Source organism: Ursus arctos, unplaced genomic scaffold, assembly GCF_023065955.2.
Source record: "Ursus arctos isolate Adak ecotype North America unplaced genomic scaffold, UrsArc2.0 scaffold_15, whole genome shotgun sequence".
In the NCBI taxonomy this organism is placed as follows: Eukaryota; Metazoa; Chordata; class Mammalia; order Carnivora; family Ursidae; genus Ursus; species Ursus arctos.
The window spans coordinates 41,174,692-41,191,534 of record NW_026622819.1 but is presented as its reverse complement, the minus strand read 5'-3'; the positions used below and the strand labels follow the sequence as shown (position 1 = coordinate 41,191,534).

At 38.9% G+C, this 16,843-nt stretch overlaps 1 protein-coding gene across 9 annotated transcripts in view; it reads left to right on the top strand.

Annotated features, from left to right (window-relative positions):
* The first annotated feature begins 74 nt into the window (after window positions 1–74).
* The window catches only part of LOC123000108 (zinc finger protein 300-like), a 28,722-nt gene continuing 11,953 nt past the window's right edge, over window positions 75–16,843 (top strand). Inside the window, exons 1-6 of one of the 9 annotated variants that reach the window (XM_057312269.1) lie at window positions 10,834–11,016; window positions 11,412–11,516; window positions 12,235–12,332; window positions 12,935–13,032; window positions 14,471–14,597; window positions 14,966–15,034. In XM_057312269.1, the coding sequence (XP_057168252.1) occupies window positions 12,943–13,032; window positions 14,471–14,597; window positions 14,966–15,034 (286 nt within the window). In that variant the 5' untranslated portion in view covers window positions 10,834–11,016; window positions 11,412–11,516; window positions 12,235–12,332; window positions 12,935–12,942. Of the gene's footprint in view, window positions 375–10,829; window positions 11,600–12,234; window positions 12,333–12,934; window positions 13,033–14,381; window positions 14,598–14,965; window positions 15,035–16,843 lie in introns of those variants that run through there. The other 8 variants (XM_044388525.3, XM_048224407.2, XM_044388524.3 and 5 more) reach the window with 8 other exon arrangements.

Below are 16,843 nucleotides of genomic sequence, written 5' to 3'. Positions count from 1 at the left end.
ACAGGAGCCGCTTCCCTTCCACTGCAAAATACATCTCCCAGAATGCCTGTGCCGCAGTGCGGCACATGCGCAGCGAGAGGCCGGGCGCGCGTGGGGCGTCCGGGCGCGGTGCACCTGATGCCGGCACTGCGCTCACCCCCTCCCACCCTCCACCGCCCACCCTCCGTCTCCAAACCCTTCCTCCAAAAAGACCCAGAAGGAGGGACTAACGCGCGCACTGAGCCACGAGCTAGCGATAGCGACAAGACCTACAACGTTTCAGGAATTCTACCACGCTTCACTAACGGTTTGAGAACTTACCTCTGGAATTTGAGTTTCAGCTCAAAGCCTTTCGAATTTTTGTGGTCAGCTTTTCTGCTTCTCCGAATGGACCTGTGAGTATAACGTTTTGACCAAGGGGAAACACGTCTCAGAGATTTCACTAAAATGCCTGTAAATCAAAGCTAACAATGGCATACTTTCTAAGAACACATGCAGATTAATTTCGATTACACAGATATGAAGACCAATAGCTCACTTGTTTCAGTGATAGTAAAAAGAGAAAAACTTGAAAAAACCTAGAGACAGTTTTCCTCCACAGGGCAGTTCGATGTTGTGAAGATGCTGTTGCTCCGGATTGATCTAGTGCAAATTAATTAGTGTCCTGATAGTATCCATATTTCTAGGGAAACTGGTTGGGGAAAAAAATAATTTTGGATGATCACCTTCCATGTTGTGCCAGTTTCCATATGGCTTAAAAGTTAAAACAAAAAGAAATACCTAACAGCTTTTACCTGGAATAAAGAATATGGCTGGCAAAACAAAGATTTTTGTCCTTGGTTACTGAAAGGTAGCCTCTAGATCCTTGGAATTTACCCACTAATGTCCCTGGTGGGCCCTGATAATTCATCCTACCTAGATGATTCATGGTGGGTCCCTGGATAGTTGACACCAAGGAGATGACTCAGGGTAGGGGCTGGCCACTCCACAAAGACCATGTGACTAGAGAGTTGGGGTTTTGAATCACAAGATACATTTGGAACACTTCTTGACTTCTGGGGAGTGAAGCAGGGTTGGAGCTTGAGTTGAGCTTGAAGGCCAGTGATTCAATCATTTGTACCTAGGTAATGAGACCCCAATAAAAACTCTGGACCTCAAGCTAAAGTGAACTTTCCTGGTTGGCAATATTATATGTATTATACATTGATGTATAATGTATGACATCATACATTATATGGAGGGTATGACATACTGAGTCAACACAGGACAACAGAAGTTTCACTTTGTAACCCTTTCATATCTTACATTATGAGTCTCTCCCTTTGGCTAGTTCTCATTCATATCCTAATGCTATAATAAAACTGTAATCATAAGTATAGTGATTTCCTGAGTTCTGTGAATCATTGAAGTTAATTATCAAAATACCAAAGGGGGTACTGGCAACCCCTGGATTTTTAGCCCACTAGCCAGAGTGGCCCCGAGGGTGGCCTGAGAACTCCTGGGCTTCTGGCTGGTGACTGATGTGAGGGCAGTCTTATGGAGGACTGTGCCCTTAACCTGTGACGTTTGGCCCAATTCCAGCTAGTTGGTGTCAGAAATCACTGAGACTAGGTATTATGCATGATTCTAGGTGCTTTGAATGTATTAACTAATTTAATACTCCCTAACAACTCTTTGAAGCAGATTCTATTATTAACCTCATTTTAGGCATAAAGGAATTGAGACACACAGATTAATCCACTTACCGGGGGACACACAGCTAGTTAGTGTGAGAGTTAGGCAGAATGGCTGTAGACCATGGGTTATAAACTGCCACTCTCATGCCATGTCAGCCAGCTGCCTGTTTTTGCACTCTCTGTGACCATAGAATGTTTTTTACATTTGTTAATAACTGGAAAAAAATTAAAAGAAGAGTTGTGTTTGGGTCTTAGTTTATAAAATTGACTGCATGATGACACAGAGAGGTCAGTGTCATTGAAAGAAAAGCTTAATATTACTCAAAGCTGCCCTAGAAATGGGAGGCAGGGTCAAAGCTTCTGGGTCCCAATTCCATTGAGAGGGTTCCCACACCAACAATAAGCAATTCTCTGACATCAGCCAGGTGTCCTACGATTTAACTCAATTCTGCCGCATCTCTTGGGAGATAGCATCAGATCCCACAGACGAAGCGTTCAGTTCTACAAGATTGACACCCCTCCCCACTTCAGACCCTAGCCACAAGCCCAGGTTATTATACGATTCTGACTCACCAGCTGCCGAACAGAGGTTCCCAGGCCACCTCCTTAAACTACGAGTCTAGCTGTTACTTGTAGTTCTCACTGACTGGCTATAAATCAGAGGTTCCCACCACCCCTTCCATTGGGTTCAATTAATTTGATAGAACCACTCATAGAACTCAAACATTTTACTTACTAGATTACTGATTTATTATGAAAATATATGACTCAGGAACAGCTAAGTGGAAGACATATGGAGGGCAGGTATGGGGAAAGGGTGTGGAACTTCCATGCTCTCTGAACAGGCCACACTCCCCACATCCCCACACGTTCACCAACCTGGAAGCTCTTCAAACCCTGTCCTTTTGGGTTTTTATGGAGGCTTCACTACACAGGCATGTTTGATTAAATCACTGGCCATTGGTTATTGATTCAAATTCCAGCCCTTATCCCATCCCTGAAGATCAGGGGGTGGGATTGAAAGTTTCACCCCTGTATTCTTGGTTGGTTGCTCCGGCAACCAGCCACCATCTTTAGGTGCTTTCCACAAGTCACATCAGTAATGTAAACCCAGTTGTGGTGGAAAAGGGCTATTCTGAATCATGAGAAACCCATTTCACCTTTGTGGCTCTAAAGCAATTTCAGAAACCGAGGGCAGGAAACCAAAAGGATGACAAAAGATGCTCCCATTGTTCTTATCCCTCAGGAAGTTCCAAGGGTTTTGGAAGCTGTGAACCAGGAACCATTGACAATGACCAAATATATATGAGTAATACCTTTTGGTCATCTGAGTGACCAAATATGTTTTTCTTATAGATTATAGTATCACACAGGGCCACAGGGAGAAGCAGCAGTGTTAGGAAGCAGGAGTAAAGGCATAGGCTTCTTCTTCTTCTTCTTCTTTTTTTTTTTTTTTTTAAGATATGAGTGCTTTCTTTTTTATTTGTAATTCTAGTATAGTTAACATACAGTGTTATGTTAGTTTCAGGTGTATAATATGGTGATTCAACAATTCCATACATCACCAGATGCTGGTCATGACAAATGCACTACAGACCACAGCCTTTACTGGCATTTTCATGGGAAATGATAGGCAGAGCAGGGTAGACAGTTTAGGACTGGCTGGTTTGTGTAATACTGGTGGGCTTTGGAACATTGGGATTGTCCTTAATTTTCTATTACCTGGCCCTGGCTTGATTTAGGGCAGGGGAATATTAGCTTGGTTTGTGACTGTTAGATAAAGGAGGTGGTTAGGAGTATGGACTTGGGATTGGCTGGTTTACCTATGAGAGGAGTGCTATCAGGCAAGTTATCACAATAGGAATTAACTAGTTCTGGGAGATTCTCCAGCAAGCAGTGACCCCCATCACAGGAGGTCAAAACATCATAACATAGAGAAAATTAAAAATATGGTTAATATAAAATAGTATCTCAAGATACATGAACATTATGTGTAATTCTAATTTTAGTGTATATAAATAAAGTTTTATTGGAACATAACAACATTTATTTATTTATTATTGTCTATGGCTGCTGTTACTCTACAACAATGGAGTTGACTTATGAGAGAAGCCATATGACCCGCAAAACCTAAATTGTTTCCTATTTGGCTTTTTACTCAAAAAAAGTTGTCAACCTCTGCTCTATAGTAAATGTCCTTAGTCTGTATGAAATACTGCATAAAAAATGAAAATGTAAAATTATAAACATTTTAAAAATATAAAGCTATATTTACTAAATCTTTGGGTGGGGTAACTCTTTAACATGTTACTATAAGGAAAAAAATAGATTTAATTATGGAAAATACTAAAACTTTCTATGGTAAAAAACACTTATAAAGGTACTGCCACTTCTAGGCAGATGGAATAGATACAGTTTTCCCTCTTCCTTCTGCTAAGGAAGAGCTCAGAATTCTATACATCTGGGACTGCATTGTTTTCTGGCTTTCATAGTTTCTATTGAAAAATCAATTGACAGTCTTAGTCTATAAAGGGAACATGTCTGTTTTCCTCTGACTACTTTCAAGATTTTCAGCCTTTTTTTTAAAGAAAATCTTTACTGAGTTATAATTCACCCATTCCAAGTGTATAGTTTAGTGCCTTCTAGTATAGTCACAGATACGTGCAACCATTCCCACCCTCAACTTTATAACATCGGTATCACTTCAAAAAGAAACCCTGTACCCTTTGGCTATCACTCCACTATTCACATCCCCAGCCCTAAGCAACCACTAGTCTACTTTCAGTCTCTATAGATTTGTCTATTCTATTTATATTCTCATTTAAATGGAATCATATAGCATGTATTCTTTCATGATTGGCTACTTTCACTTAATATATTCAAGGTTCACCCATATTGCAGCATTTATCAGTGCTTCATTCTTTTTTATGGCTAAATAATCTTCAGTTGTATGTATGTACCATGTTTTCTTTATCCATTCATCACTTGATGGACATTTGACTTGTTTGTACCTTTTAAAAAAAAAAGATTTATTTGTTTATTTTAGAGAGAGACAGCACAAGGTGGGGGGGGGAGCAGAGGGAGAGGGAGAGCGAAACTCCAGCAGACTCCACGCCCAGCATAGAGCCTGAGGCAGGGCTTGATCTCATGACTCTGAAATCACTACCTAAGCTGAAACCGAGAGTCAGAAGCTCAACCCACAGCACCACCCAGGTGCCCCTGTTTGTACCTTTTGACTTTGATTAATTATGTAAACAGTGTATACATTTTGGTGTGGATATACCACTGTCAATTGTTTTGGGTAGATTCCTGGCAGTGGAATTACGGAGTCAAATAGTACCTCTAAGTTTAACCATTTGAGGAACTGCCAAGTTTTTTCCAAAGTGGCGACACCATTTTACATTCTCACTGGCAGTGTATGAGGGTTCTGATTTCACCACATCATCACTGACATTGGTTATTATTTGACTTTTTGATGCTAGCCATCCCAGTGGGTGTGAAGTGGTATCTCAATGTGGTTTTGACTTGCATTTCACTGATGACTAATAATGTCAAGCATTTTTCATGTGTTTGTTGGCTATTTGCATATAGTGCAAGGTAAGGGTCCAATTTCATTCTTTGTCATGTGCCTAGCAAATTTTCCCAGGACCATTTGTTGAAAGAACAGTCCTTTCCTCATTGAATGGCCTTGCCACCCATGTAAAAAACCACTTGAATATAGGTGTATGGGTTTATTTCTGGACTCTCCATTCTATTCTCTTGATCTATATGTCTACCCATATGCTAGTACCACATTATTTTGATTACCATGATTTTGTAGTAATTTTTGAAATCAGGAAGTGTAGGCCCTCCAGCTTTGTTTTTTTCAAGGTTGTTTTAGCTATGCTGGGTCTCTTGCAATTCCGTGTGCATTTTAAGGATCATCTTTTCCATTTCTGCGAAAGAAGCCACTGAATTTTGATAGGAATTTCATTGAATCTGTAGATGCCTTTGGGGAATATTGCATCTTAAAAATATCAAGTTTTCCAATCAATGATTCCATTCCTTGTGCTTAGGTCTTTAATTTTTTTCAGCAATGTTTTTGTAGTTTTCAATGTAGAAGTGTTGTATTTGTTTGGTTTAATTTATTCCTTGGTATTTTATTCCTTTGGAAACTATTCTAAATAGAGTTGTTAATGTCCTTTTTGAATTGCTCATTGATGTTGCATAGAAGTACCACTTACTTTGTGTGCTGATCTTGTGTCCTGCGACTTTAATGAATTCCTTTATTCCTTTATGAATTCCTTAATAGTTTGTGTGTGAGGCAGGAGGGGATTTTTTTTTTTTTTTTTTTTTTTTTTTTTTTTTTACTAAGATTGTGTTACCTGTGAACAGATACAGTTTTACATCTCTCTAATTTGGATGCACTTTATTTCTTTTTCTTGGTTAATTTCTCTGGCTGGAATTTCAACATAATGTTGAATAAAGTACTGAAAGAAAGTATCCTTGTCCTGTATTTGATCCTAAAGGAAAAACTTTTAGCCTTTTACTGCTGAATATGATGTTATCTGTGAGTTATTCATAAATGAACATTATCATGTTTAGCAAATTTCTTTCCGCTCCTAGTTTGTTGTGTTTTTATCATGAAAGGGTATTGGACTTTGTGAAATATTTTTCTGCATTAATTGAGATGATGAGATGATCATGATTTCATCCCCCTTGATTCTTAATGTACATTGATAGATGTTTTAATGATGAACCACTCTTTTATTTCTACGATAAATCCCACGTGTTTATAGTGTATAACCCTTTTAATATTCTGTATTTGGTTTGATAACATTTTGTTGAGGGTTTTTGTCATATATATTCATAAGAGATATGGGTTTGTAGTTTTCTTGTGATGTCTGTGGCTTTTGTATCACTTCACATCCACTAGGCTGGATAGCATCAACAAGTCAGGTAATACTGGAAGATTTGAGAATAATCTTCATTAATTCTTTAAGTGTTTTGTAGAATTTGCCAGTTAAGCCATCTGGTTCTAAGCTTTTCTTTCTTTCCTTCTTTTTTTAGATTTTATTTATTAGAGAGAGTGAGTGAGAGAGAGCACGGGAAGAAGGAAGGTCAGAGGGAGAAGCCGACTTCCGCCAAGCAGGGAGCCCAGTGCGGGGCTCAGTACTGGGACTCCAGGATCATGACCTGAGCCGAAGGCAGATGCCCAACCAACTGAGCCACCCAGGTGTCCTGGGTTCTGAGCTTTTCTTTGTTGGGAGGTTTTTGCTTACTGATTCAGTCTATTCATTATAGGTCTGTTATAGGGCTGTTCTATTTCTTCTTGAATTGGTTTCAGTAGTTTGTGTGCTTCTAGGAATTTGTCCATTTTCTAGGCTATCTAATTTGTTGATGTATAATTGTTCATAGTATCCTTATTTTTTTCATCTGTAGGTCTGTATTAATGTCCCCACCATCCTACAGTTAACCTTTGAAGAACATGGGGTTTAGGGGCACCTACCCACCCCCCCTGCAATTGGAAATCCACATATAACTTTTCACTCCTCCAATATTTAACTAATAGCCTACTGTTGACTAGGAGCCTTACCAATAACACATATTTTCTATTTTGCCTGTGTTATATACTGTATTCTTAAAGTAAGCTAGAGAAGTGTTACTAAGAAAATCATAATGAAAATACATTTAGAGTAGTGTACTGTATTTATTGAAAAAAATCTGCATGTAAATGGACCCATGAAGTTCAAACCCATGTTGTTCAAGAGTCAGCTGTGTATGATTTTAGCAATTTGGGTCTTTGTTTCTTAGTCTAGTTAAAGGTAAGTGAACGTTGTTGGTCTTTCAAAGAACCAACTTTTGGTTTTGTTGACGATTTCCATTGTTGTTCTTCTCTATTTTGTTTATTTCCACTCAGATCTTTATTATCTCCTTCCTTCTGCTAGTTCTGGGTTTAGTTTTCATGTCTTTCTAGTTACTTAAAGTGTTAAGTAATTGCTTGCAATATGGCTTCTTTTTTTTCAGTGGAGGCATTTATAACTCTGAATTTCCATCCATACACACCGCCTTTGCTATATCCTATAAATTCTGGTATGGTGTGGTTATTTGTCTCCAAGTATTTTTCAATATCCCTTGTGATTTCCTCTTTTACCCATTTGTTGTTTAATAGTGTTATGTTTAATTCCTACATATTTGTGGACTTTCCAGTTTTTCCTCTCATTAATTCCCAATTTCATTTCCTTGTGGTTGGAGAACATAGTATATACGATTTCAGTGTTTTAAAATGTATTGATGGGGGCGCCTGGGGGGCTTAGTTGTTAAGCGTCTGCCTTTGGCTCAGGGCCTGGTCCCAGGGTTCTGGGATCAAGCCCCACATCGGGCTCCCTACTGGGAGCCTGCTTCTTCCACTCCCACTCCCCCGGCTTGTGTTCCCTCTCTGACTGGCTGTCTCTCTCTCTCTCTCTCTCTGTCAAATAAATAAATAAAATCTTTTAAAAAATAAAATAAAATGTATTGATGCTTGTTTTGTAGCCTAAAATATGGTACATCCTAAAGAATGTTCCATGTGAACTTGAAAAAATGAGTATTCTGTTGCTGTTGAGTATAGTGTCCTATAGGTTCTAGTTTAAGCGTTAATCAAGTTCTTTTTTATTGATTTTATGTCCCTATGTTCAATCCATTATGTAAAGTGGGATGTTGAAGTCTCCCAGTATTATAGAACTGTGCATTTCTCCCTTTAGTAATGTCAATATTTGCCTCAATATTTTGGGTCTTTGTTGTTTAGCACATAAACGTTTATAATTGTTAATCTTCTTGATGAATTGACCCTTTTATCAATATATAAAGACCTTTTTTCTTTTGTAACAACTTCTGACCTTATGTCAGTTTTGTCTACAATAACATCATAAAGGTGAAGGTAAGGGGAGGACAGAGTTGGAAAAGGATCAGTGTTTTGTGTGCTGTTAAAACTACGTTGGTAATGATTCAAAGTAGTTCGTTGTACATTTAGGATATTAATTGTGATTTCCATAGTAACCAATAAGAAAATAACTAAACATATTCAAAGAAAGAAATAAGCAGGAAATCAAAATAGTATACAGTAAAAACAAAAAAAATACAGAAGAAGGCAGTATTGAGGGAATTGAAGCACACAAAAAAAGTAAGACACAAAACAGCGAAATGGCAAAAGTTCTTAACAGTAGTCACTTTAAATGTAAATGAACTAAATTAATGGGTGGGGGAAAAAATAACATGCTCCAGCTATATACTAACTCCAACTATATGCTGTCTTAGCAAGTAAGATGTTTTCATTTTCTTCGATAAATTTATAGAGTGAATTGAACTGGCCTAGATTTACATTTGCAGTGTCTGCTGAACATTTTTTATAGATGAGCAAAATCTAGTTTACAATTGGACAAGATATCAACAATTTTATATTGTCTTTAGTTTCATGAAAATCTTTATAAAAATGAAGAAGACAGTTTGACCTCCATTTTTCAGTCCAAGAGTGAAGACTTAGGGGATTTTTTTTTTCTTGTCATAATTTGATGTATCATCTGACATACTACTGAAAGCAGGGTTGGCTCTACGCTGTAAGGGGCCAACACATTTGTTACCAAAATTTCTCCTTTGGTTTGTCCACAGGACATTTAAGTTGCAGCATTTGAGTTTGGAAATGTAACTTTATTCAGTTTTATATATCCGTGAATAGAACTATACAATAAAACATGTTTATGCTATCTAATATAATTGGGCGATCACTGTTTTCAACTCAGCATCTGTGTCTTTTTGGGAGACAAAAACCGTTTTATTTATTTAGAAGTACTTGTCTGTCATCCTAGATTTGTTTCAGTTTCCATATGTGCTTTCACATCCCCTTCACCACCATGGCCAAGACTGAATTCTTTTTTGCATATTGTGCAGTTTGCTGTTGTAATTACTTATCTCCCCAATCCAGGCATGGAGGTGTTTTTACATCTGTCACTAAAATAAGAGGCTTTTTTGGTGATATATGAGTCATGCTGTCGTTAGTATTATGTTTTCATTTTCATTTTTGAACTCTTAGAAAACATGGTCACAATATTTACAGTATTAAAAATTAAACTAGCACTATGTCCGTACAAAGCACAACAGTTAATCCACAAAGCCAAAGACTGTAAATGCTTATGATTGCCATGCATTTAAGTTACATACTTGAAAGGCATCACTCCTGAGTGATGCAACGATGGATAGATAATTCATTATTGTAAACCGCAATTACGGTTGCCAACATCAGAAACCAGGGGGAAAACAGCAATGGTGACTAGGAAAGGCACAAAATCTATGCCTTATCCACTTGAGTTTAAAAACGATGTTGCTCACCGCCTTACTTTTTGAGTCACCTTATAGATTTCACGCTTTCCCTCGACTTTTCCCACCCACCTCCTCAAACCCGGACCTTTGACGTCCAGACGAAGGATTTCCTGGGACATTCCAGGCAAACCTGGACGGTCGGTCACCCTTCCTCCGTCTCCCCCTTCCACTCGTTTCGGTTTTCTTTCAGTCTCCCCCCTCCTTCATTCTCCCCTCGTCTAAGACCTCGGTCTCTCACTCTCAGTTCCCCTCTCTCTCCCCTTTTGTCCCTTAGTCTCCATTCTCTGTTTCTCAGATTCTCCATTATTTTGTGCCTCAGTCTCCTTCTTCCCTGTCTCAATTTTCATCAGTTCCTGCAACATATTACTGTAGTTGTAATTTCCCTTGGGCAGATTCCTTCTCTCTCTTTTTTTTAAAACCATAATTAGCGGTTTATGACACCTCTCCGCCCCCCTCGAACTCGGCCATTACTTCTCCAGCCCCTCTGTCTCACAGTGGAATCCTCCAGTACAGGGTTGTACCATTACCAGTACTTTACAGTAGAATCCCCCATGAAAGGACTGCACCATTCCAAATTCCTCTTTCCCCAGTAAAGGACTGTACCACTGCAACTTCTTCTCCAATCCTCCTGTAAAAGGTCTCTGCAAAACCTCGCATCTCATTGGTTTGTATAATCCTCCTTTCGGTCATCTTGCCTCCTGCCCTCCCTGCCACGGTGGCACAGTCCAAATTCAGGTTAAGAATAAACCAAATTCCTCCGCGGTTACGGAACTGACCGGACTCTCAATATGGCGGCGCCCACAGAGAGATACAGAGCCCCGGGAGCCGCCATCTTGCCTCCTGAACAAAGCCGCCGAGGATGCAGAGTGGGCAAAACTGCTCCGTATGGCTCGGCGCATGCTCGGGAGCCCCGTGCTGTGCTCTCCCAGACAGGAAGCGGGAGAGTTCTTCAATCCACGTTAATCTGTGACAGCTGTCGGGGGTTATGCTGGGACGGACGTTTCGGGACCTGATAATCGAGCTGGGTGTCAGAAGGGGAATTTATGGGTTGAGTCATGAGGAAGTCTGGGGTTGATATTGGGGTGCCGGTCTGCGACGGTCAGTAATTTGAGGTCTATGCAGACTGATGGGAAGTCTGTGGGATGAATGTTGGGTACATACAGGAATCAGCAATAGGGACAGCTGTATGATCTGTGGGTCAGAGATGGCAGGTCTGTGCGCTGTTGGAATATCCGTGTGGCCAGTGATTTGTGGACCTCTATGGCCAGTCTTGTGATCGGGGTTCGGTGGAGGTGCTCTTTGGGATTTGTGATTTCGGCACCTGGTGATTCAGTGATTTGTAGGGGGTCATTAATGCAGTCAGGGACTGAGAAAAGTCAGCTCTAGTTTAGTGGGAAAGGCCTCACTTTACAATTTATGCAGGTCAGGGGCCGCCTCCAGGTTGAAGCCCCTCCGCAGATGTTAGATGTTTTCTCAGACCTCCATCTCCATCACTCACGTCCTCACAGAAGAAAACATCCTTTGAACGTAAGACCAAACAAGTCTAAAGGAATAACATTATGTTGTCAATTCTGTCTAGCCTAAGACCACCAAGAACACCCTGTAGTTGAGTAAGTTGGGTTTATGGCTCTAGCTTCTAGTTGGGAACACGCACGTCATGGGGAAAGTGGAGCTTCTTGTAAGAGGATGTTAGAACTTCTTATAGGATTTGTCCTGTGTTAGGTGATTTTGAGGAGGGCCTAAGGGGGTGGACCTTGTTCTGAATTGGATGTTGTGAGGAAATGGGGTAATTCAGTGATGGGGGATTTCAATAAATTTAGGGTGAGGAAAGACTACCCCAAGCTAAAGCTGTAATAGGTAAGGAAGTAGCAGTCTTGATGTTAACTTGGAGAGGGGGTGTTTGTGGACTGGACGATGTTGATGTTTTGTCTGTGTTCAGACATGATTTCAGAGAGGTCTTTTTTTGTCTTATTCTGTCATGGTCACAGAGTGGCCTTGTCTGATGTTGATGTTCTATGTAATTATGTTAAATAGGAGAATTTGAGTGTCAGGCCAGCTCTGAAATGTGAGGGCTGCTTTTTTTTTTCCTTTCTTATATGAGGTGTGATTTCAGCCATGGATCTTCCTGTTTATTGAAATTGTTCTACGCTCTGTTCAGCAAACATTTATTAAACACCTGCTTTTTACTTGTTTCAGAGCTCTGTATCCAGAGAGGAGCATGACTGTTTTGATTGTTTCCTTCCAGGTTTATTTTAACAAAGCCTGGGATAACCCCGTGGGAATGAGTGAATGAGTTCAATCTTCTCTGCATGACCCACCCTTGGACTGTGAAGAATCTACCAGGTAAGTATCTTTCTGCATCGTGGTATATTCCTCTTTATCAATGGTTCTAACATGACGCTATTTTCTTACGTAGACAACTGCGCTATTGAATATCAGCAATGCAAACTTAAATAAAAAACATGTTTAAATCAACAAAATCAACAGTTTTAATCTATGAATATTGACTTAGCAAGAAAATTTGCTGGGTTAGGGGAGAATGTAAAAGAGCTCTTGGGATTGTGCCAGCTGCTTGTGTCTATGGAATATAGGTGCATTCTGGGTTTTCTACTTGGTCATTCCTATTCTTATTGTCAGGGAACTGCTCTATCTAGAGTTAAATCTTACATATATATGTATACATGATCATTGTCTTATGTTAGAGTCTTACAGATAGAATTACAAATAGAATTGCTGGTGCAAAGGGGAACAATAAGGTGTTCGTATATAAACAGAAATATCTGCATTCATCCAATTAAAAGTACGCCTTGTACAATTTCTGTGTAATCATATAATCACAAGAGGACTTTTTTCACATGGTGCTTATAGACCCTTCTATAAGGATCGAATGACCTTCTCTAGAGTGGCCTGTTTTCCATCTGACTTCTCTTGGTGGTTGTTTCTAGACTGGTAAATGGCTCCTGGGGATTTAGTCTGTCTTTCAGTCCTGATTCCTCAGACCTCTGCTCTTTTGGAAGAGAAGCAGAAAATGACCAAGTCTCACGTGAGTTCCTTGCTTATTTTGTACTTGGTTTCCATAAAATCAAATGGAAAAATGAGGAAAGCTAGAAATTAGAATTAGGGAAAATGTAGAGAGAACAAAGACTTGGAACGAGTTGCTATGTAATATGTAAATTATGTGGTTTAAAGCCACATAAAACAACTATTATAGTTCATATATATATATATTATATGTAAGTTTTATATAAATATAATACACATTATATTTACATGTTTGTTTTACATAAGTGTGTAAATTAAAGTGCAAATTTGAAAAAAAAATAAAGTGCAAATTTGTTCGATCTTATCTAGTAGCCACAGAGGTAGAGGACATCATATACGTGATTTGGCATTCTCCACAAATAGAAATCAACTGAATTTTCAATGAAAATATTGCTTGCCATTAGGACAAAAAGAAATTTATTTTGGGGGATCTTCTGTAGATGATCTCCTGAGCTATACTTCTGTATAAATGTGTCAGATTTTTTGTGGTTGTGTTTTTAAATATTTTTTTTTTTTTAGAAGGCAGTTAGCATGATGTTAGAGCTGAGCTCCAAGTATTATTCTTTAGGGAACTAAGTTACAGTTTATCCAAAGATATAGATAGATAAGATGGAATGATGAGTATCAGTTTGTCTCCAAAGTAATTATTTCCCTCAAATAGGCAGTTCTTTACTTAAAATTCAGTGGCAGACACTTGGAGTGCAGGGTTCTCTGATTCTCCTTAGCCTTTGCTGTGGTCTCAGGGTTTGTGAGGCTACTCCCCAACTGAATACCAGTGTTTGGTCCATTTTTTTTCAATTTATAGACTCATTTTACTATTTTTTGTCCTGGCCTAAATTATCCCCTTGGTAAAAACATTTAAAAAATACAAAAAATAAAAGTTATAAAGTGAAAGGGACCCTAACATTCCCTTTCTCCTGGGATAACCAGTATTAATAATTTTTGATGCTTAGGTTTTTTTTTCTCCATCTGGAAATTATTGATTCTATTGTTCTTAAAACATAAAGTCTGGTGATGGGTGTTAAGGAGAGCACGTATTGCATGGTGCACTGGGTGTTATATGCAAGTAATGAATCATGGAACTTTACATCAAAAACTAGGGATGTACTGTATGGTGACTAACATAATATAATAAAAATATTATTCTAAAAAAAAATAAAGTCTCAACTTTATTATTTAACTGATTGACTATCCAGTTTTCCCAATAGCATTTGTTGAATAATTCATTTATTTGAAATGCTGCCTTTATTGAATTCCCATTTGTGATTAAGTCTCTTTTGCTCTTCTGTTCTTCTGATGTGTTTGACTCCTTTTGCTAAAGACAGAATTTTACATCATTTTTCTGAATAGGCATGATGTAGAACGGGGCATATGGTTTGTCATGCTATGGTAAAAGTAAGAATGATCACTTCAGATTGAACAGGAGCATGCTGTTATAGGGTCCATTGTCATTTGAGGATGTGGCCATAGCTTTCACCAAGGAGGAGTGGCAGCAACTGGACCCCGCTCAGAGGACGCTGTACAGAGACGTGATGCTGGAGAACTTCAGCCACCTGGTCTCATTGGGTAAGGATGGCTTCCCCCCATATCGCAACATCTTCCATCTGTTGCCTCTCTCCTCTTATTTGATCAAGTTGGGTGGGTTCTTGACATATGTAATGACTGACTTTGTGCTCTCTTTTCTCTCTCCAGCAGCAGGTCAGTGCTCTGCTGAGAGCCAACTGGACAGCTTCACTGTGGGTCTCCTAAAATAGCACTTTCTTTTTTTTTCTTTTTTCTTTTTTATTAGGGCTTAACTCACGACCCTGAGATCAAGACCTGAGCTGAGATCAAGAGTCGGGCACTTGCCCGACTGAGCCACACAGGTGCCTAGCACCCTTTCTTTTTTCTTCAGTGTAGTCAACCCAATTCCTCTCTGATTTTCTCTGTAATAGGGCATCCAGTTTCCAAACCAGATGTCATCTCCAAGTTGGAACAAGGAGAAGAGCCTTGGATCTACCCAGGTAAAAATCTGGCAGGTGGAAGTCAAGGGGAGTGAAATCTCAGTTTCTTTGTTTTGTTTTTAATTGGCGGGTGGCTGAGACTCAGGCTTCCACCCAGACTGGCAGCTCCTGTTCCCTCTTGCTCCTGTGCTGAACATGTAGTAAGTATTCAACAACTTGTTAATTAAATAATAGTGAGCCATGAAGAGAGGAAAAATTTCTTACTGATTTACCCAACAATCATATCTTTAATGCCTTTCTAGAAGAAATTCAAAGGCAACAGAAGTCAGATGCTTTTCAGGATGATAGGTCGTACATGAAAAGACAAGGCATCAGAGTTCATGGCTGTGTAAAATTGCATGACCGATATAGTTAATGTTTTAGGAGTTCACTGAAAATTATAGTCTAAAGAGATGTGGCATAACTTAAGGCATTTTTCCAAGCATGAACCAGCTACTCTGAAGTATATTTGAAGTGTGGGTTAGACAGGAGGAGGATGAAGGCAAGTTCTAGCAATGCATGTGTACAAATTCTTGGAGTTAGGAATCATTATGGCTTTTCTGCAGAAATTTGCTAGGCTCGCCTTCAATAAAAAAATATTTATTAGGGAATGAGGGGATATAAGCATGGATACACGGTGTGAATATGGAGAGTTAAGGTCCGTACTGTAGCTGTACTCTGAAATTTTCTGTTACTATTTTATTTAAACAACTTTGAGATGTAACTCACAGGCCCTACAATTCACCCAAAGTTAACAATTTAGTGATTTTACTGTATTCACTGATCTGTATAACGATCACCACAGTCAATTTTAAAACATTTTATCACCTACGTAAGAAATCCTGTACCCTTTTGCTATCACACTGTTCCCCACTCCCCAGTCCTAAGCAACCACTAATCTGCTTTCATTGTCTACTAATTTGCCTACTCTTGATATTTTATTTAAACAAAATCATATAATATGTGATTTTTTGTGACTGGCTTCTTTCGGTTAGCATGCTGTTTTTGAGGGTCACCCACATTATAGTATGTATCAATACTTCATTTCTTTTTTGGCTGAATAATATTCCATTGTATGGGTACACTACATTTGATTATATATTCATCAGTTAATGGATATTTGGCTTGTTTCCACCTTTTGGCAACATAAATAATGCTACTATAAGCAATCATGTACAAGTTTTTGTGTAGACATATGTTTTATTTTTTCTTGGTATGTACCTAGGAGTAGAATTGCGAGTCATATAGGAACTTTGTGTTTAACTAAAATCGTCCATAATGACTAATTATGTTGAGCGTATTTCCATCTGCTTTTTGGCCATTATGTATCTTCTTCGGAAAATAGTCTGTTGAGAGCCTTTGTCTATTTTGCATTATTAGTCTTTTTCTTACTGAGTTTTAAGAATTTTTAATAGAGGTAAAATTCTTATGCAGAACTTATATGGAACTTTTATGTAAAGTTCTTTGTATAGATAAACTGTTTTTTATAGAATTCTTTTTTGTTGTCCACTGATACTAATTTTATTATTAATTAGGACAGGCTAGATACTACAAATTAACCTCTAGCTGCCAATGCTTTAACACAAGTGTTTGTTTTCTTTACATGCTGCATATCCAGCACAGTGCGGCAGGGGGCATGCTCCACATGGTACCTCAGAAATCCAAATTGAGTGAAGTTAACACCATGTGCAGTCCAGCTTGTCACTGATAAAGGGGAAGGGAAATCTGGAGGACTCACATGGCTCTTCTGTGCTTTACCTGGATTACCAGTTTACTCTAAAAGGGTATAACCCAGGAACATCCAGCTGGAGGGGATACATAGGGCAGGGT